Source organism: Melopsittacus undulatus, chromosome 16, assembly GCF_012275295.1.
Source record: "Melopsittacus undulatus isolate bMelUnd1 chromosome 16, bMelUnd1.mat.Z, whole genome shotgun sequence".
In the NCBI taxonomy this organism is placed as follows: domain Eukaryota; kingdom Metazoa; phylum Chordata; class Aves; order Psittaciformes; family Psittaculidae; genus Melopsittacus; species Melopsittacus undulatus.
Window position 1 is genome coordinate 3,665,962 of NC_047542.1, and position 20,322 is coordinate 3,686,283.

Consider the following 20,322-nt stretch of genomic DNA (forward strand, 5'->3'; position numbering starts at 1 on the left):
GTGCACTGTAAGAACATAATAATCATATAATAAATCATACTGCCTGGGCTCTGAGTGGAGAAGCAAAGCCTTCCTCTACCCCTCGACACCCCCTCAAACACCACCCACCCACAGCCGCCATCTTGAGGCACTGCCTTCCTCAGGCTGTGAGCCTGAGGTGAGCTTCACCAGCCAATCAGAGGTGTCCCAGCCGCAACGCCCAGCCAATGAGCACCCTCAGCCTGGCGCCAAGGGCGGGCACAGCAGTGCCTCAAGCAGCAAGATGGCGGATGGGGATGGAGCAGAGGAACACCAAGATGGCCGGTGCCCACAGCCTTCCCTCATGGAGGGCGGGAGAGCGCGCTGGCTGCTGGGTGCTCCTCAGCAGTGCCTGCCCTGCCCTTTGTCACTGCTGCCGCTTGTCTGAAAAAGAAGCAAAGCTTGGTTTATAAACTTTTATTAGCTGGATCGTGTACACAGTACTTACAATTGCATCTATTAAAGACCGAAATACACTTGAAAAAATGCATTATATAAAAAAAAATTATAAACTTTTAACTATATACAAACTTTGCCTCACGTCTCATTAACTTCAGTACCCTCCCCACTCTCATTCACAAAGATTCTTCTCGCCCCCTTTTAACATGCAAAGCCTTAAAGCCGCGTGGCATCGCTTGGGCACCGTTCTCCAAACCCCATTCTTCACATTCCCATTCAACTGGTTTTTGATCGCTTCGCCACTCCAGTGCTCTCTGGGTCAATCAACCACAATCATTCCCGAGCCTCTTCGTTTATCCTCTCTTTTATGCACTCCTAAATGGGAGGTTTTCCTCAAGTGCAGCAAATCTACAAAGAATTCCCATTGAATTACTAGAGAGGTTTGAACTTGATGACGTCTCCAATTTAACCCATTTACCCAGGAAAAGAAAGCAGTTTTGGTGACATGGTGTTGACCGGTAACTCCAATCTCACCAAGCAAACACTACTTTTAGAAGTGATACATATAATCCAAAGCAAAGGAAAAACAGGACAGTCGCACTCAGGCTTTCACATCACTATTGAAAGTATTAACAATAAGACTTCCTATGTAACACAAATGCAGAGGTCTTAATACACATTCTACAACAACGGGTCAGAAAACCTATATAGAAGAGCTTAGTGGGAAAAAACATTCTAGCTGCTTTGAAGTTTACAAGTTCATTAAGAAAAGAAGTAATTATTCATTTAAAAAAAATACCTGTCAGAGCAATACTCTTGCTTCTCTGACTTCCAACTTTCAGAAGGAGCTCTCCAGGATGGAGATCAGCTGTGACCTGAAGAGCAGAAACATTATGGAGAGGCTGTCTTACTCCAGCACAGAAATAAACCTCCAGCACATGAGTATTCCACTGACCAACTGTACAGATGCGCTTAAAAAATATTTACAATAATGCTGCAAATTCAAATAAAGCTGATTTCTTGTTAGTCCTTCCCTAAGAGAGCTACGTATTTCCTGAATGGGTGAGGATTTCAGAGTCGCCAACTGAAGAACAGAAGCACCGTGCTCAGATTGGGCAAGTATTTTAAGGCAGAAGCAACCAACGGCACCAAAGATGCCATTAATGCAATGGAGGTAAACAAATGCCTTTTAAGTGTTAGGAAAAAATCCCAACATTAAGATTTGTGAGCAGAGTGTTAGGTAACTCATATAATTTAAGACAAAATGAACAGATTTATTGGCCTGTCAAGAACTGGCCACCACCTCCCATAGCTGCTGGTGCCAAGCGTGTGCCCAAGCTTCCTCCTCAGCCTCAGTTCACCATGTCAGCAGTGGTAAGAGCAGGAACACGGCACTAAAGCCTCAGGAAAATGAATTGAACTCCACTTAGAAAATCCAGCTGCCTGCTACAAATGCCAGATCTGCATCTCTGTGTTCTTTCACTGGCTATGTACATCCACGGGTGGCTGACCTAAATGCTGTCATCCTTAGTGTCTTGACATGCTTTTCCTCCAAGATTGCCTGCTTGCCATTTCTGCTCCCTCTTCTTGCATTGCTTCCCACCTTCTCACACTCTTAGGTTCAGAATTTCTCTTTCTTTTTTATCTAAAGTAAATAGACTTTCCAAAGCTCTGTCTTTTTGTATCCTCTCAGTCTTCTACAACTTGCTGATTTGTCCTCCACTGTGTACTTAGTCATAAGCTTTAAGTGAATGTGAAAAACAGAGGGGACAAGAAATAAAATGGGTTGTATTTTTCAAGCTGCATTTACCTGAAAACAGAGTTCACTGAATTTAAACCAGTCTCACCCATCCTTGGCTGCTTTCCTCAAACCCATACTGGCCGCTCCAACTTCACCTATTTGGTTCATCACTACCTCCTCAGTGACAATGCCTGGCAATACTGCCAATCCCATGCTTAACTCCTGGCAGTTTTGTGTTTGAACAGACCACAAGAACTAGAAGAGATGGGACTGCAGAACGCAGGTGATACACAGAGCATCTTAGAACTCACGCATGATGGGAGGAGACAGAAAGATGCAAACATCACCCGTTAAAATGCTTATGAACCACAGCTTCCATCGCCAAATTTCAAATCAGTAAGAATGGAGCAAGCTTAAAATCCATAATGAGCTGTGGAATTCAAGATAGGTTTTGTCAGGACACTCGGGCAGAAGCCAGTGACTGGTCATGAAAAATAATCCATTTTTTTAAATGTAAGTACTCCTCTAAGTGCCACTTTGTTTTTTCTTTAAAGAGGGCAGTCTATCAAAAGCCTGAAAGGTTCATCAATATCTGCCTTCCTGTGTTTAACAGCTCCTCAGTTACCCCAGGATGAGCTGAGTTAGGTCGCCCGACGCTTCTGCTGCCATAAAATCCCTCAGTCCTTGTAGAATGAGAGAATTGTAGAACTGATTTAGAACAGACATCAAGAAACACCATCACAGAGATGGTCAAGTGCTATCACTCAGAGACTGCAGATTTTGTCTTTTGGAGGAACCATGCACCGGATGGGCAGGTTAGAAGGAATCCTTTAGAAGAGACTCACTTGGAAGTTTTAAATGTTTCTATACTAGCACCCACTTCTCTTCCAAAGCAACAACTACTGGCAACAAACATACCAAAAACCATCCAGTGACTGCTGTTACCAATTAAATCCTTATCCCTGCATCCCCCTCCCATCTTACTTCTTGGAACAAGTCCTGCAGTGATCTTGAAATATTTCTATCATGGTGATTAGATGGCTGAACTCTTCCCAGATAAGAGTTTGGTTTTTACATATTTTACAAGGTGGAACTTAAAAGAATCCCCCCTTCAGTTTCTGCCAGTTCAGAAGTGCAGATGCAACAACAGGGAACAGTCCAGTCGACAGTGAAGTCCAAAGGTGTAAGGAGTGGATGTAAATGACAAGTTTCTGCAGGAAAACAAAGGAGTTTTGTGTGGTGTAGCCACATTGGTGCTGGTTGCTAGAAGCTGGAGGAAGTCTCTGTACAGAAGGGCCATAACTCCAAGAAGTCTTTGTTGCCCCTGCTTCAGCATGCCAGAGTTATTGCTGATCACTGAGTCAGCAGCACACTCACACCTATGGCCAATCTTAATGCAAGAGATGTTTAAAAGAAGGAAAACAAAGGCATGAGCACTACTCAGCCTCTGAAATCCCTGTGCTGGATCAGAAGAGTATACCAAGAAAGTCAGTAAGTTTGAGTGTTTTTTTCTGTTGAGTGAACTGCAGTTAAAATCCCAACCCACGTACTGACAACGTGGTGCTTGTTCTGTAGAAAACGATGGGCTGTGATATGGTGAATGTCCCATTGAAAGACTCGCTTGATACACTGGAAAGAGAGGAGAGACTTGCAGAGGGGACAGGAATCCTACTCAGTTATATTTTTTCGTTAAGCAGCAGTTAGGACACTCTGATCATCTGTGTCATTGCTTCTTCATTGGTCTGAGTTGGATCCTACAGATACAAAATACATACCAGGTTGTAACATCAGTATTTTCCTGTAACAGCAGAGAAGCATGCACAACTATCAAGAGGAGATATTCCTGACGCTCCTTGATCTCTGAACATGCCATATTTTTCCTGGGTTTTACAGGCCAGTGTAAGAGAATGGGATATATAAATCTTAGTAGTTCCTGCTAATGTTTTGTTTCTGGTGATAAAGAAGACCTAGTACAGGTTGAGTACCTGGGAAGGATTCTACTTCAGAAAAGGAAATCTTCTGCTAAAGCCACAGCACTGCTCTGAAGCACTAATCAACAACAGAACTGGCTAATTCTACTCTATGTGTCCCTTCCTTTGAAAACCTGTCATGCACTTTTTATGTCAATCAACATGCAGCTAGGAATCAGATATTCCCAACTTCTAAGTTTCCAGCAGATGCAGATAAGGTTTCTCTACTTTTAATTCATGTCCTAAAAACATAGGTCTGGTATGCAACCAGAAAGACTGTATTTCTTAGGACAAATACAGCCTTCTCCGATTGTCCGACACAGTGAATACATTTCTATCACTATTACAGTAAGTTAATTACTCAAGGCAAATAGACACTTGCTCTCTACAAGAGACAGTTGTTTCTTTACACTGCCTGAAAGGGAACAAGGTCAGCAGCCTAGCCCAAAAAAGAACAAACAGAACAGTACAAAGACACTCCCAAAGCATATTCTAAAGAAGCGAAAGCAGCACTTGTCCAAAGAGCAGACAAAACACCACCAACCTGCATATGCGGGCTGTCTTTTTCCTTTGGTGAGAAGAAACGTCCACCTTCTCCCCTCTTCCTGGCCATGGCATGGCGATGCCGAGATTCATGCAAGTATTTCTGCAACAGGATGAAGCAGGCAATGAGACCAGCCCATTATCTCTAGTTCAGCACTCAGAGTAGGGGAAATTCCTGACTGCTAGAAAAGCCTACCCAGTCCCCATCCTTCCCCCTTCCCCAAAGATGAAGCGTTAACAGTAAATGCCCATTTGCACTGCAGCTACAGTCATGTTCAGCAATCAGAAGCATGCAGAGGAAGCACTACTGCCACCAAGTGACTTAAAATTACTCTGACGTAGTTTCTGAAGACACAAAAAATAAAAGATAATAACTGAAGATCACTAAGATTCTAGTCCTCATTTTTCCAGCACAAGTGGTTTTCTGTGCCTTTCCCATAAAGCAACCCTCTATTAGACCAGAGTTATATTCTCACCCTTCTTTCTTTGGGAATTTTCCCCTCTGCTTCAAGCTTAGCACGTGCCTGCCTCCTCTTCAGGATCCGGTGATACTGCTTGGCATTTACATAGAGGGGCTCTTCTTCCAGCATTTCTGCCCCAGGCAAAGGTATTCTCTGGATAGCTGGTACTGAGCCAGCTCCAGGTACCATCTGTACAGAGAACGTGGGGTTAGTGCTTGTAGCTCAGAACATAACGTGAATGCAAAAACAAATAACTAAAGAAGAAAACCCATGAACATTAAAATGGAAAGTGTTTGGGTTTGGTTTAGATAATGCACCTACTTCAATTAAAAGGAGTAATAAAGTTGTCCTTAAACTGTGGAACAAATAAGAACAGATTTAAAGAAATCAATTATTCGTAAGTCATGCTTAGGGATTTTATTTTCTATTAATAATGGTAAAATTTCAATACGATATACAATTTACAACCATGCTACTGCTTCTTGTACAATTAAGCATACAGGACATGCTCACTGCTCCCCTTTCTCTTTGGTTATCACTTAATTTATATGGTAATTTGTTAAGGATTACTCATAGAGCTGCTGACATCTAGTGGGGATGAAGAGCAGAATGCAAGTTAAAAGGCCTCACACTACAAAGGGGTTGGCAGGAAAAGCCCTCATAGGAATCAGAAAAACAAATACTAAGGAATCCTCAAAACCAGCAAGAGCTGATTCACGTTTTTTAAGCCTTATTTATCAGTTAACAACTTATTTTGAATTTCAGTTTCTAGATTTCTGAACTCAATCTGCTGTGGGAGAAAGAAAGCACAGAATACACAGCTCGCAATAGGGCACAGGCCACTGAAACTCAAAACTTCTCTGGTTTAAATCCTAAGTGCTACTGAGAAGACTGACGGTATTAAGGTGATGTTAATCTCAGACAACAGTTTGTGTACAGGCATCTTGAAAGCTCAAACCTTTAAAAATATCAATGGAAAACTGAGTACATACCATAACCATTCCACCTGAATTGACAACATTTCCAGCAACCGGCAGCGTTACTGTGACAGTCCCTTGTCCACTACTGGTTGTGTTGGTGTTGGCTCCCGTTTGGACAATTTGTGCTCCAGCCAAACTGGCTGCTGGAATGGTGATCATGCCTGTAACAGGGACTGTCACTTTTAAGAAAAGAAAAGACAAAACACAAAACCAAAACAAACCAAAAACACGCACACAAAAAGAAGGGAACACCATTAGTCCCACTTCTGCTTGTTACTCATTCATCCTTCCACAGCATGCAAAAAGATCCAGAAAAGCATTGCAAGTTATTAACTAAATTCCATCACCTGGTCCTCACACTTCCTATTCTTTGCACTCCTATTTGCTCAGTAATCCCAACATCAGGTGAAAGATGTGTGTACTCCAAGGTGTAAAAGCAAACACATTTCTATTCTGTTAGAAAACAGCCCTTGCCAAAGAGCTTGTTTGCACTCAGAGCACCCCCAGCACTGCAACTCAGTGTTTTATTTGACAGTAATTACAAGGCAACAAACACCTATGGCAGAGCTATTGAGAAGTCCTGACTCTCTTCACACTGAAACTCATACCTTGTTGGAGAATGGTTCCATCAGCATTAACTGGCTGATAGACTATGGTCTGGCCTTCAGCTGCTTGTGCTACCTGTTGTCCTTGAACTGCTATTTGTTGCTGGGTCTAAACAAAACAAAAAACACAGTCACTTTACAAATTGCTCACTTTTTGGCTTTTACAATTCCTGAATTAATACATGGTGCTTAAGGTGTTTCAGGCATCTATTTCTTTTGCTTTATTACCAGCATCAAGAAATAGGATGGAGCACAAACCCACTGAACCGCAGATAAAACACCTCAAGCACATGTATCATACTTTTTCTAACACTGTCATATTTAATATTGCAAGAAACAAGTTCTACATTTCCTGTCTTACTATGTTAAAAGAAGAACTATTAATTTTGGTCCTAAACAGAAGAACCAGCAGAAACCCCAGGCATGACTGGACTACATCACAAATGGCGCAAGTATGATATTAGTGATACTTCATGTTGTCAAATCGCAACAGATAGACAAAACCGACCATGAACCAATAAAGTACAGAAACACAATGGATAAAAACATGCAATCTACTTATTCTGCCCCAGAGTTACGTATGAAAACACTACAAAAACATGAAATTTATTCTCAAGTTCTCCATATTAATAATGCCTTTCCCCCTTTTTTCTTAACCACATCTTAAGTCATTTGCCAAGTTTCTCTCCCTGTTCCTCTCAAGAAAACCCTTTCATGCTGGTGCAGTTACCTGTGTCTGGCCAGCAGTAACTGCAGTCTGTGGCTGCTGTATAATGATCTGCTGGGTCTGGCCCTGCTGCCCCTGTACCTGCACAGCCTGCCCACCTTGAATCTGAATCTGACCTGGCTGGACCAACTGAATCTGTGGAAGAAAGAGTCAGAAAGGAACATTAACTATGCCTCTTATTTCTCCTTCCTTGGCCTCAGCATTACCAAATCATCTCTGAGGATGATTTACTGTTGCAAAGAAAAAAAAACCACTGATTCTTCCTTTTTTTCCATTTTCAAATGAAGAGTTTTACTTTACTCCTCCCTGTGACACAGCAGTCACAATCATGCAGAACAGAGGAAACATAATATGCTGGTGTCATTATACCCCAGCAGTTCTCCACTGCTCACACAATAAAACGGTCAAAAGAAATAAGTCATTTACATGAAACCAGGAATAGTAATAGTCAGGTGAAAGAGGACTAAGAGTTAAGAAATCTGCAAAGTGTTAATTATCCAGCATACTCAAATCCTTCTGGACATAGATAAAGTTGCCTTCAGCTTTGCAGAGAAGTCCTTCCACCAGTGTGGAATATTTCTTACTTTAAAAAAGAGGAACTGGAATGCGGGTTGAAGCTGATGCTTCAGTTACAGATTTTCCTCCACCAAGCAGACTGTAAAGAACCTTACACAAAATATATTGGTTTTCAACAAAAGGGATTTTAAATAAACACTAAATAAACCTTCCAAAACACCGAGACATCAGATGCCTTCCTGGATTGTGCTCAGCTCGATTCCTAAATCCCAGTCTCAAGTCACTAGAACACTTTCATTAAGCCACTGTTACAGTTCTTCCCTTGGCTTCTGAGGAACACACTGTGAGCTCCTGTTTGAATTCAAAAATCATCTTTTAGACAAGTATTACAAATACTTGTAATCTAATAAAATCCATCTACACCTTCTACAGGATTACCTTCTGTGCAACAGGGAAGTTTCAATTCACCTTCAGCCATCGTGTATTAAATGAACTCAAGCACAAGAGTCGTTTTTAAGAAGCTTTCTTCAATCAACCAATTAATCATCTTTCCGAGCCATATACCGAGTAGGCACCAGATCACAAGTACACTGTCAGGGCCAGTTAGAATAGAACAAACACAAGCCCCAAACCAAAACCCCCAAACCAACTCCAGCTGTGTTTTAATGGATCTCATTTAAAAGGTTTGCACCATCCCACAAAATACAAAAATCAAATACACAAAGCATTTCCACTGCATTCTTAACATGCAGCTCACTGCCAAATCCACAGCTGGAGAACAACCAGCTTTACCCAGTTTATTTCAAGAGGCAAATACAATATCTGATGAGGTGAGAACATCCCAGTTCATTCTCTCCAGTTGATCTTAAATAAAATGAGGCTTATCTCACCTGCTGCAGCCCCTGTGTTCCAGAAACAGGGACTTGCATGATCGTCTGGCCCTGACCCCCTGGCACGGCCTGCACCATGATAGGCTGGCCCGTTGATGTGATCAGCTGGCCTCCGCTTACTTGCACCATCAGGGGTTGACCCTGGACCTGGGAAAAGGGACAAAAAGCAAACACAACAATGAAAGGTCTGGTGACCTGAAGCCACAGACAGAGGTGGCTCCCACAGGAGGCTCAACGCTTACCTATTTTAATGCGGTCACCAGAGAAACTGCAACAGTCACTAACCAGGTTCACAATCACCATCAAGTATCTTGGATGGTGATTCTAGATTCTTTTCCATGATGTGCTAGTGGATTTAGTACATTATCCTTTTCTCCTGCAGTCTACCCAAAACTTCCAAGTCTAATTGCAATGCAGCATGAAAAGCATAGCTAAATTTTCCCGACACAAGAACTACTTTCATGCACAGCCCAAGAGCAAAGGGTAATAAAAGAGATTTCACTATTCACATCACTATTGCTAATCTTTAATTGGAGCTCCTAATGAGAAAGCTCTACATAAGCCATTCTGACAGAGATTCTGAGGTAGCTTCAGCTCTCCCCAATTACATGCTTACATTTTCATTTCCTAACTGATACATTGTGTGGGATGTTCTTAGAGAACCTTTTCACGGGTATTAAGTCAAATTATGAATGTAACAACACAAAATGTAGCTCAGGAAGGAACAGAGAAAGACAATGAGCAGCTGCCACTTGGCCCAACAAGGCTTACAAGTGGATTTGTAAACTCAGCATAAGAGTCTCTGGAGACTGAGATCAGGTATGTCTCTGGTGACTATGAAACAGGCCAATGAAAAGCAAAGGAAGGGGAAAACTTCTCTGTTTAAACACCCTTACCTGCTAAGCTCCCAAAATCTATCTTTGCCAATACCATAGCTCCATGGCTTAAACGTGGAATGAGTCTTAGGAACCAGGTGATCACTCTTGGCCACATTCTCAGTTGTTTAATAATGATTAAAAAACCTGATTAAACCTCACTGAGTTCTTGGGTTTTCTACAGTACTCAGCGCTGCAGAACACCAGGCTGAACATCAATCAGCACAGAGCTCCAGCACACACTGAACTACCCCTAAAAGCTTTGCATAGTTCATATACCCAAGTGAATTACATAGTAACGCATCCACTACAGCAACTACGGTTGTACCTCAATGATCAACACCCCACACAGAAAAGTGTGACTTTCAGGGTCACCCAATCCCCTTGCACCACTGTTCTGTTCCTCAGCCTGTAGCATACAAGTCCCTAACAAACATCAGGAGTGCTTGCTTTGAATTACAACATAAAGAGGAGGAGATAAACATGCTCATGGCAGCCAGAGAAGCACAGTCAGCAGTACAATATCCAATAAGCAGAAACAAAAATGATTCATTCCAGGATTCTTGTTAATGTATTAGAGCGAGCAGGGGGAAAAAGAACAAAACAGAAAGGGGGCCCATAAGGTCGACCAGGAGGCCACAATGACCCAAGCAATTCATGTCAGCCAGCTTTACAGATGAACTCTGAACATAAAAAATGCTGTGTTCAACTTTATACCTGGCAAGACCATTCCAGCCTCCTGGAACTCCCTCTGAAGAATTCAAACAAAATCCAAATCCTGAGTGAGAAATGCCCCACTTGTGCTGCAGTTATGCAGGATTTCTCAGCTCCTTTAAAGCCTCTGACATGAGCTAATGAAATGGAGTTTGCAAGACACAAAATACTTCACACTGAAACAAACCAGGGCTTGAAATTACTTTGCTGTTCTTTCCAGTTTAGGATACACACTTCAGGGTTTCCCTGTGTTGGTCACACATAAATAAGAAATCAGATGTCTCCATCTCACTGAGGCCAATATTGTCCTCAGGTGCCCTTTTTAATCGCAGATGAGAAAGTTTCACTCTCCAAGCTCTACCACCTCCCTGTCTGTAGTGAAAACACAACTACTCACAGTGGGTATCAGAAATCTCATCTCCCTGAAACTACAGGAAATCTTTGAGTTATGTTCTTAACTGGTACCTCCTCATCTTGGTGAGTTTTTCATCTTTTAAGTCCCACTTCAACCACTGTTCACTTTCAGAATATGCAGCCAGAATTCCTAGATGCATCAGGGTTTCTGGCATGCGGAAAAGCTCTCCATGGAAAACCCTACACCTAGCATAAAGCACTGATACTACTGCTAGCCAATTTTCCTGTTCCTCTTTCAAACCCTGGCGAAAACACAGCATTAGATATGTGGCGATGGCGAGAGTCATGCAGTGCTCACAAACACAATTAGAGAGATCACCACTACCTGGAGGGTCTGGACTTGCTGGCCTGAGGCGGATGCCACTTGGGCCTCAGTCTGCAGCTGGACAGCAGTGACACCACCCTGCTGCTGGGAATAGGAACAGGAATAGCTTGAAACATGGAAACGCACAGCTCCAACAAGACAACGACACTTTGCTGGAAGAGGGTGAATTTAAAACTCATACACACTGCTCTTGGAACATAAGGAATGTGAACATGTTCAGCAAACCTGAGAAAGGAATATTAACAAAACTGCATACAGGCTTCACTATCCCAAACAGGAACAGCTTACAAAGACATAAGATTATTGTGCAGAATCTAACCTCTCAGCCTCAGTGTTTCAGACTGCTGCCTTTCTGCTTCACTCTTCCTTTCACTGCCCATGTTTCTTACTGTGGAGGGGTTCCAGACTGTTGGCAGACTGTTACAATGAAGGCCATAAATTCCTTCCTGCACAGAGCAGCAGCACAGGTGACTCCAGTCATGGCTTCATCTATGTCACCCCCACATCAATGTCTTCCTATGCTGACCTTGAAGGACAATCTTGAGAGGTTGCAAGAGCAGTTAAATCTAAAAGCCTTTTCTATCTTTAGCCTCTTTAGTAAGAGTCCCAAAATATCTGTGTTAACTGTGTTAGCATTGGGGAGATGAAGGACATCTCTCTACTAAAAGCTGTACTACAACAAGCCTGTTAAATATTGTATTTTAGAGAAACATTTCATGTCATACACAATCCAGGCTTTAAGAGCTTGTACTAAAAGTGAAACAAGCCACAGCATGTATTTACCTCATTTTCATCTACAAAGTGTCAAAAAACTCAAATATGTCTTCTGAAGCAGGTATTTTTGATAACTCTTTATGTTTAACCTCAAGTACATTCTTGTTCTGACTAAAAATCTCAATTAAAAGCAATGGGAGAAGCTGACCCCTGCTATCAAACAGGCTGGTGGCAAAGTAAAGCCCATCTCACTGAAAACATCACCCAGTGACTTATTCATTTGCACAACAAAGTAAGAAATGCCCCTTGCCTTGAACTACAGTAAACAGAAGATACAACAAAATCCAGCAGCAGCAGCAGCACAGCTCACCTGAAAATGTGTTACTGTATCTGAATGGGTGAAGCTTAACAGGAAAGATCTAGAAGCCCTTAAAAAAACCTGGCCTTTCTTATCTGCCCATTAGAACATGAACTAGAAATGTCTTTCTGAAGGATGAATTCATCCAAAGCTACATGTCTTGCTGCAACTCCTGTGCTGTGTGTTCTTTCTGATCCACCTGTAGTTCTGAAATGACTGATCTCAAATACTCCTTTTGAGAAAGCCTCTACGGGCTTCAACAAAACCTATTTCAAACTGGGGGGGGGAACTACATTGCTCCCTGTGGACACCAGACTGTTTCTATTAATACTGCATTTTCTCCATTTTCAGAGAGGATTTGTTACTTTCCTCCTGTCACCACCAGTTTGCAAACTCCCACTGACATGAAATTTGGTAGCTTGTATACCTGCAACTTTATTAATAAGTAATTTTTACATTTACTCTGATTTGAGTCAGATCAGTGACCGCAGATTAGGTGGCTAAAGCCAGGCAAACACACATCCAGACAGTATCATGAAGCATCTGGCTGGTCCTGCGAAACTCTTGAGTACAAGATGATGTGTAACAGCACTGAGCACACCAGCTCACCCGTTCCACCCTCCATACCTGCTGCTGAATCTGGCCAGCCTGCACAACGATCTGCTCTGTGGAGCTGTTGCTGTTTGCCGTGTACTGCTCCATAGCGGGTCAGCTCCAGCACGGTGGAAGGCACACCTCAGCCTGCGTATCTGGCAAGAGAAGTAAACAAAGCCTGTGATTATTGTGCCAAGGTCTGAAGGTTACTGTTACCTGACAGGGCCTGAAAAGCAAACCATCTGCTGGCACCGAGGTCAAAACCACCTCTTCCAAAGCACCCAGTAACAGAGCTACAATTGGCATCACAAGAGCAGCTCATTTGAACAAGAAGCAGAAAGTACCTCAATCTCAACGCTCTCAGTTATCTTCAGTGCATGAAATAGCAGCTATGAGCCTCTTCTTCTTCCTGTTTTACCCCTCGAGTCTGAATATTCTGGGTTGTAGACTGATGCCTGCACTGCATATTGGTGGAGGAGAGGGATGTGATGGTTAAATCCCCTCACCAAGTACAAAGTTCAGATGTAAAACCAAGCTGTGTTTCAGGAGCCCAACAAAGCAAAGCAAAACTTTCCTCCTCCATCTACACAGCACTCCCTCCCCATCCTTCTCCTCCTCCTCCTTTCCTATGTTTGAGAATAAGCAGCAGACTTCTCACTGCCCCCAGCCTTTTACTGCCTCCCAGCTCCTGGACTCCTGCCTGCACATATGAGAAACACACTGCAGAAATAAAACACTCAGTTCCATTACCTCCTTTTCTCCCTCACATTACTTCTCAGTTGATCCACAAGGGAAGAACTCTCACACTTACTCTTAACGAGGTATTTGATTTATGCTATGATTGAACAAGTACCTGCTACATTAGCAAAAAGGAGCCTGCAACTTTAATCTTGGAATTCTAGAGCACCAAAGCCCCCAGGCTCCCAAACCAGCACACACAAAACCCAGCCACAACTTTAGCTGTAACAGTTGCTGTGGTTACTTGCTGCAGTGCCACCTCTCATGCTTCCTGCTCTTTAAACCATCCTTTGTACTTCAGTGTCTTAAGAATGCATCACTTTTCCATCACCTTACTCCTCACCGTAGCCTAAGAAAACAAAAGGATTTTACATTCTCTTGGTGTCTTCCACATTAACACCAACTACAGGCCTGGCAGGAGACAGCTCCACATTCCACTCTTCAGGGATGTATTTCAATAGCAAGCCCAGGAGGCCAGCAAAAGCTGTTTGCCAAAAGTTTTCTGGCTTCTTTAACACCACAACCAGCACATGAGCACAGGCCCACCAGGGCTTGGGGATAGCTCTTCACGTACCCTGTATTGAGTTGCTGTCTTGTGTGCTTCACATATGGTCGGGGATGAAACCCCAGCTCTCTGCACTGGCTGCCACCAGCCAAAGTTACAAACAGATTTTACAGGGATTATTTAGAATCCCAGCTTGGCTGGGGTTGGATCAGACCTTACAGCTCCTCCAGCTCCATGCAGGGACCACTTCCACTGGAGCAGCTGCTCCAAGCCCCTGTGTCCAACCTGGCCTTGAGCACTGCCAGGGATGGGGCAGCCACAGCTTCTCTGGGCACCCTGTGCCAGCGCCTCAGCACCCTCCCAGGGAACAGCTTCTGCCTAAGAGCTCAGCTCAGTCTCCCCTCTCTTGGGCAGGTTCAAGCCATTCCCCTTGGCCTGTCCCTACATCCCTTGTCCCAAGCCCCTCTCCAGGTTTCCTGAAGCCCCTTTAGGCACTGGAGCTGCTCTCAGGTCTCCCCTTCAGGAGCCTTCTCTTGTCCAGGCTGCCCCAGCCCTACTTCCCTTCATTCAAACACAAAGCACCAGTGTTACTGCTCCAGTTTTAGGAATAGGTGATGCACTGCAGGGAACAGGACACATCCTCAGCCACTGCCTCCTCCCTGGCCCTGAGCTGCCTGACAGTGCCCTCGTGTTCCACCAGCGTACTTCATACCTGCACACACACAGACACGAGGCTACAGAGCATGAACCAACAGCTCCCTCAGCACAGCCACACCAAGACCGAACCAGCGCGACGACCATGCCGGGCCCTGTGCTACCGTGAGCGCAGCAGGAACAACCCACGGGGCACCTCACCCAACTCCCGGCTGCGGGAGCAACCCAGGGCGGCCGCCCTCAGCCCGAGGCCTGCCCGGCGGCGGCAGCGCGGAGGCCCCGTGCTCCTCACCGCACACCGCAGCCGGTTCCTCCCCACGGAGAGCAGCGCGGCCGGCGACATTCGGCGGCCGGGCGGGAGGGGGCCGCGTCCTGCCCTCGGCTCACAGCGGGGAACGGAAGGAGTAGCCCGCGGCCCATCTGCCACAGCCGTTAACGGCTCCGTTCCCCCGCACGGCCGGTGGAGGGCGGGGCGCTACCGGCTCCCATCCCAGCGGCCCCGGGCCGGATCAGGCCCCGGTGCCCCCCCCCCCCCCCGCACCCCCCGGCCCCGCAGCCGCCGAGCCCCGGCCCGGGCTCCTGACTGGCCGCTGGGCCCCGCCAATCCCGGCGCTCGGGGGCTCCATATTGGCTGCTCGCGCTCACCGTGCCGCGCTCCCCCGGTCCGGGCCCCGCGCTGATTGGCTCCGCCGCGGGCCCCCGAAACCCAATCAGCGCCAGACTCGGCCGCCGCGCAAAATGGCGTCCAACCCCGAACAAAGCCCAAGGCGGGGGCGGGCGCGGGCGGCGCCTGCGCACAACGGCGCACGCCCCGGGTGGCCCCTCCCTCCTTTAACACCGGGCACTGCCCACCCGCGGCTGTTGCGCCTGCGCGGCCCCGCCCCTTCCTCCTCCTTATGTAGCCCCGCCCCTCCCGCGCCGCGCATGCGCGGTGCTCCTCGGAATGTTCTCGGTGCGGGTCGCGCAGTGGGTGGTCCCCCCCCGCCGTGAGCGCCGTGCCGCGGCCGCCGCCATCTTGCGGCGGAGGTAGCGGAGCCGATGTGGGCTGTGCTGGGACGGTCCATGGCGGTGCGGGCTGCGGCCAGGCCCGGAGCTCTGCACCGCGTTCCGCCGGGTGCGGGCTGCGGAGGGGGGGCCGCAAGGGTAGGGGTGCGCTGAGGGTGGCCCCTGTGTGGTACCTCTGCGGGGTGCGCTGAGGGTGGCCCCATTGATGCAGTAGGCCTGGCCTTGCACCCGTTTGTGTGGGGGCTTCCTAATAACTCTCTTTTTCTCTCTGTCATCTTTCCATCTGCAGGAACCTTCACCATAGCACACGTTACCATGGCCACCCACTTCTCCAAGGATCAGGAGGAGAGAGTGCGTAGGAAATGGGTTATGTGGGCTATTGCTGTGATAGGTGTCTGGGTGAAGAGGCTGATAGTATGGGAGCTGCTTGCTGTGTGCGGAGGAAAGTGCCTTGTGGCTGATGGTGCTAGGTTTCTCATGCTTGTGTCAGTGGTGTGCATGCTGTGCAACAGCATAGGGGTGCTGACCTCCATGGGGGTACGCAGCACTGGCACACTGGTGGTGTGCTGAAGATGTGTACTAATGCGATTGTACTCTATAGTATGTAGATTTCCTTTTTAAGCATCGATTTAGAAACATTACTTTCTGAGCTGGTATGTTGAACCTATAGAAAAGGTAGCTCCCTATATGCTGGCCTTCTCATTGATGCTGGGTCCTTTACTTGTGAGCTGCATCTTAAAGCTCAAAAGGCTTTACACTCTTCACTGCCCATGCTGGCCCCATTCCCTGTTTCAGAGAATCCCATTAGTGGAATCTGCACTCTGGGCTTGCTTTTATTTGCCCTTGTGTTTGTGTTATTTTCAGCTGAAGTGCGTGAAGGGGGATCTGTTCACGTGCCCCCCACAAGATGCTCTGGCGCACTGCATCAGCGAGGATTGCCGCATGGGTGCCGGCATAGCCCGGCTCTTCAAGGAGAAGTTTGGAGGTGTGCAGGAGCTGTTGGATCAAAGTGAGTGTGGACATGCAGGAGCTGAAGGGAAAATCCTTGATTTGGAATCATAGAGTCAGCCAGGCTGGAAAAGACTTAAAATCATCAGTTCCAGCCATTACCCCAGGACTGCCAAGACCACCACTAAAGCATCTCACTGAGGGCTTGGGGCAGAGTGGCTGGAAAGCTGCTCATGGGAAAGGAGCTGGGGATGCTGACTGATGGAGCTGCACATGAGCAGCTTGTGCCCAGGCAGCCAAGAAGCCACCAGCATCCTGGCCTGTATCAGCACCAGTGTGGCAGCAGGGCCAGGGCAGTGATTGTACCCCTGTGCTGGGCACTGGTGAGGTTGCACCTTGAATCCAGTTCTGAGCCCCTCACTGCAAGAGAGACATTGAGGTACTGGACCAGGGTATGGAGCACAAGTGGGATGGGGAACAGCTGAGGGACCTGGGGGGTTCAGACTGGAGAAGAGAAGGCTCAGGGGGGACATTGAGCTCTCTAGGGGTGTTCCAAGCTACATGGGGTGCAGGGGAATTCCATAATGGAATAGAAGTGATTTAAAACAAGTTCTAAATTGTTTCACTTCAGAAAAGAAGACTGGGGAGGTGGCAGTGCTCCAGAGAGATGACCGATACATTTACTACCTGGTGAGAGCGTGACGTTACTTGGGTACTTGCCTAGCTAAACTATATGTGATACGATGATAAGGGCTTTAGTAGTCAAGGGGAGGTTTTGACTTTGCTCCCCTAAATGAGAGCAGTGAGCTGTGCTAATGGAAAGGAACCATTTGTATGTGTAGTTAAGCTTTAAATGGACAGAACTAGCTGCTAAATTACAGTTTTAAGCTGTGAAACAAGGAGTTTTCCAGGTCTGTTTTTGGGGATGGACCTTCAGAATGTAGTGGGAGATGATATAAAAAAGTAGTTTGCAGTGATTGTGGCAAAGGCACAACTGACTTTTTACATTTGTGCTTAGATTACAAAGAAGAAAGTTTCTCACAAACCAACATATGATAGTATGCGAAAGAGTTTAGAGGCCATGAAAGCTCACTCTCTGAACAACGGAGTCACTGACATCTCCATGCCTAGGTAGGAAGCAGGGTTACTCTGATCTAAATACTTCAGTGCTTCTTGTGTAAGAGGATGTCTGAGAATGATCCTCTGCTGTGAAATACAAGTTCAGGAGTCCTCTTCTGGTCACTTGTGCAAATGAAACTTGCACTTCAGACTGCATTTAAATGATAGCAAATCATCCAGGCTTGGTTGCTTCCTTATTTTAAGTGCATTGTGTTGGTTTAGTTTAGATGTCAGGAAGAAATTCTTCCTTATGAGGGTAGTAAGGCCCTGGCACAGGGTGCCCAGAGAAGCTGTGGCTGCCCCATCCCTGGCAGTGCTCAAGGCCAGGTTGGACGCGGGGGGCTTGGAGCAGCTGCTCCAGTGGAAGGGGTCCCTGCCTGCAGCAGGGGTTGGAGCTGGAGGAGCTTTAGGGTCCCTTCCAAACAAATCAAGACTGGGATTCTGTGATTTTTGATGAGCTGGATTAGTGCCATATGAAATTGTAACTGCTCAAAGGGCTGGTTGTTCAGAGCATGCTCCAAAAGGGGCTGTTAACAGCTGATTTCATGTCTCATTTTTCAGGATTGGATGTGGACTTGATGGCCTGGATTGGAATAAAGTTTCAGCAATACTTGAGGAAGTGTTTGAAGGCACTGATATCAAGATCACAGTTTACACTCTGTGAGCAGCAGTGCTTTTGAGCTTTGAGGAGTGGGAACCTGGTAGCTGACAAGGGGGAAAACTGCACGCTGAGCACATCCTTGGTGCGTAGCTCACTCTGGTGGTGTCCATGCCACAAGCAAGTTTCAGATGTGGGGCTGGGCAGCCTGTGAAGAAAGCAATGGTGGGGCTGTAACCCTCTGGCTCTGTCTCTGGAAGCCACCAGGTGTCACTGGGCCTCCATAGAGCCCTGCTGTTCTAGCGCTGTGAGCTCCTGTGCAGGGTGAAACTGGAGCTGGCTGTCACTTGGGTGTTGGTATCGAGAGCTGGGGAGCCCTGTCACTTGTTCTTTTTCCCAGTTCTGCAGTGTCCACATGTGGCATACAGTTGATTTACTCTGTTCATTACAGGATTAGCAATTTAATTTTTATCTTCTGGCCACAATTACAGCTGTTTTTGTTAGGAGATTATACTTGCTGAGAATCATGTTGTCAATATGAAATAAAGAGCTGTGCAGTACTCTGGTGTCAGATTGGCCATTCCTCTGTGTGTGTGTGTGTGTGTTGTGGCTGTTCTGGAGGAAGGCTGGGTTTGAAGGGGAGCACTAGAGATGGGTGAAGGCACTTTGTGGGTTCATTTTGTATCCTGTGGTTGCTGTTGTCTGAGAACCCACACATGTGAATGCCTGATATGCTCTGAAAAGCTATAGTGTGGAGTTTTTAAGGTTTTCTGTTTATATTCCTATTTTACTGCATTTGTAGTTCAGCTGTTATGTGCAGGTTGGTGTTTGATGTTGCCAGTAGCAAAGCAAAGCAGCTGACTGGTAACTACTTGATGCTAGGGAGCTTGGCTCCTGTACTGAGGAACTGTCACTCTGCATCTCCTTTGTGTCTGTATTTTCCCAGACTCCCATAATACCAAATCTTTTGGACTTCCTTCCTACTGAATGCCCAGAAAAATGCCAGATGTGTTGAATAAACCTGAAAGATGGGACATAAGAAGCTTGTAGGATAACAGAGGCTTCCTAGTTGGGTTTCAGTGTGTATGGAATGTGTGGAGTGTTCTCTGTCCGTGACATTGTGTGTCATCAGTATTGTGTGTTTCTTTGCTGGTGCAGATCTATGAATCCCATATGTGTGTATTAACCATCCTTTCTGTGCTTGGTTTTAGTGGATAATTGCTGTAGCTAAATACACAACTGGAAAACCCAGTAAGACAAATAGGAACTTGGGAGTATTGAGCTGATGAAGAGTGGACATCACCGCTGCTCATTGATTCAGTCCTGCTCATTTACGTTTGGTTTCTAAATCTAGTGGCAAAGCGATGAAGTCCCCAGGGGCTCCACAAAGGTGTTCCTGATGCTGCTCAGGTTTCCTGCCTGGAAAATTCATACCTGAATTTAGTGCAATTGACTTCAAGTAAGAGAGAGGGGGTGATCTGCAGCAGGAAGTGTGTGTGAGGAGCACCGCTCCAGCGTGTGACAGTGCAGGAAGAGCAAGTCTGGATGAGGACAAACCCTGCCTGGGTTTCTGTGATGATGAGCATCCCTGTGACCCTTGTGTGGTCTGTGCTTTGGCTGATACGGGAAGTGATTTGCCCATATTCTCAGTCTCCTGCACTTGTACGCACTCTTGGATGTGTTTTGGCATACAGTAATTTTCCCTTCTCATAATGATGCACTTCAGCTGCGAAATGCTTCATCTGTGGCTGTCCCAGGATGCTTGTCAGGTCAGATTTAGGACCTCTTGCAACCAGAGAAGAAGGAACAAACAGTGCTATAGCTTTTGCAGTGACTTCTAGTTTTATTTCACTTTGCTTTTCCCAGTTTCATATCGCACACATCATTGAACAAGGGGAGGAGGTATTTGAT

At 46.0% G+C, this 20,322-nt stretch overlaps 2 protein-coding genes across 21 annotated transcripts; one reads left to right on the top strand and one right to left on the bottom strand.

The window, feature by feature from the left end:
- Positions 1-419: 419 nt before the first annotated feature.
- On the bottom strand, positions 420-15,505 carry NFYA (nuclear transcription factor Y subunit alpha). 17 transcript variants are annotated; one of them, XM_031043465.2, is made up of 12 exons: positions 13,595-14,158; positions 13,189-13,304; positions 12,878-12,999; positions 11,176-11,262; positions 8,851-8,997; positions 7,448-7,579; positions 6,721-6,826; positions 6,125-6,291; positions 5,148-5,321; positions 4,673-4,774; positions 1,217-1,292; positions 420-825 (listed from the first exon to the last, which is right to left on the bottom strand). In XM_031043465.2, the coding sequence occupies exons 3-12, from the start codon at positions 12,950-12,952 to the stop codon at positions 737-739; spliced, it is 1,155 nt and encodes a 384-aa protein (XP_030899325.1). In that variant the 5' UTR covers positions 12,953-12,999; positions 13,189-13,304; positions 13,595-14,158; the 3' UTR covers positions 420-736. The 17 variants fall into 17 exon arrangements, with proteins under 17 accessions (XP_030899325.1, XP_033925600.1, XP_033925598.1 ...); XM_034069709.1 differs by lacking the exons at positions 13,189-13,304; positions 13,595-14,158 and adding an exon at positions 15,387-15,505 and having other exon boundaries at positions 11,179-11,259; XM_034069707.1 differs by lacking the exons at positions 13,189-13,304; positions 13,595-14,158 and adding an exon at positions 15,387-15,505 and having other exon boundaries at positions 11,176-11,259.
- Positions 15,506-15,647: 142 nt separating this feature from the next.
- OARD1 (O-acyl-ADP-ribose deacylase 1) lies at positions 15,648-18,971 on the top strand. 4 transcript variants are annotated; one of them, XM_031043487.2, is made up of 6 exons: positions 15,648-15,693; positions 16,036-16,097; positions 16,611-16,755; positions 17,326-17,384; positions 17,713-17,825; positions 18,375-18,971. In XM_031043487.2, the coding sequence occupies exons 1-6, from the start codon at positions 15,666-15,668 to the stop codon at positions 18,475-18,477; spliced, it is 510 nt and encodes a 169-aa protein (XP_030899347.2). In that variant the 5' UTR covers positions 15,648-15,665; the 3' UTR covers positions 18,478-18,971. The 4 variants fall into 4 exon arrangements, with proteins under 4 accessions (XP_030899347.2, XP_030899345.2, XP_030899346.2 ...); XM_031043485.2 differs by having other exon boundaries at positions 15,662-15,767; XM_031043486.2 differs by lacking the exon at positions 15,648-15,693 and adding an exon at positions 15,717-15,855.
- Positions 18,972-20,322: the final 1,351 nt, after the last annotated feature.

Bases quoted from the DNA above. Each gene is read 5' to 3' on its own strand.
- OARD1 (XM_031043486.2), top strand. From the start codon at position 15,780: ATGTGGGCTGTGCTGGGACGGTCCATGGCGGTGCGGGCTGCGGCCAGG. The intron at 16,098-16,610 runs GTGCGTAGGAAA...TGTTATTTTCAG, and splicing joins CCAAGGATCAGGAGGAGAGA to CTGAAGTGCGTGAAGGGGGA. The intron at 17,385-17,712 runs GTGAGAGCGTGA...ATTTGTGCTTAG, and splicing joins ACCGATACATTTACTACCTG to ATTACAAAGAAGAAAGTTTC.
- NFYA (XM_034069705.1), bottom strand. From the start codon at position 12,952: ATGGAGCAGTACACGGCAAACAGCAACAGCTCCACAGAGCAGATCGTT. The intron at 6,827-7,447 runs GTAACTGCACCA...TGTTTTGTTTAG, and splicing joins TTACTGCTGGCCAGACACAG to ACCCAGCAACAAATAGCAGT. The intron at 826-1,216 runs GTATTTTTTTTA...AATTCTTTGTAG, and splicing joins CAAGAGTATTGCTCTGACAG to ATTTGCTGCACTTGAGGAAA.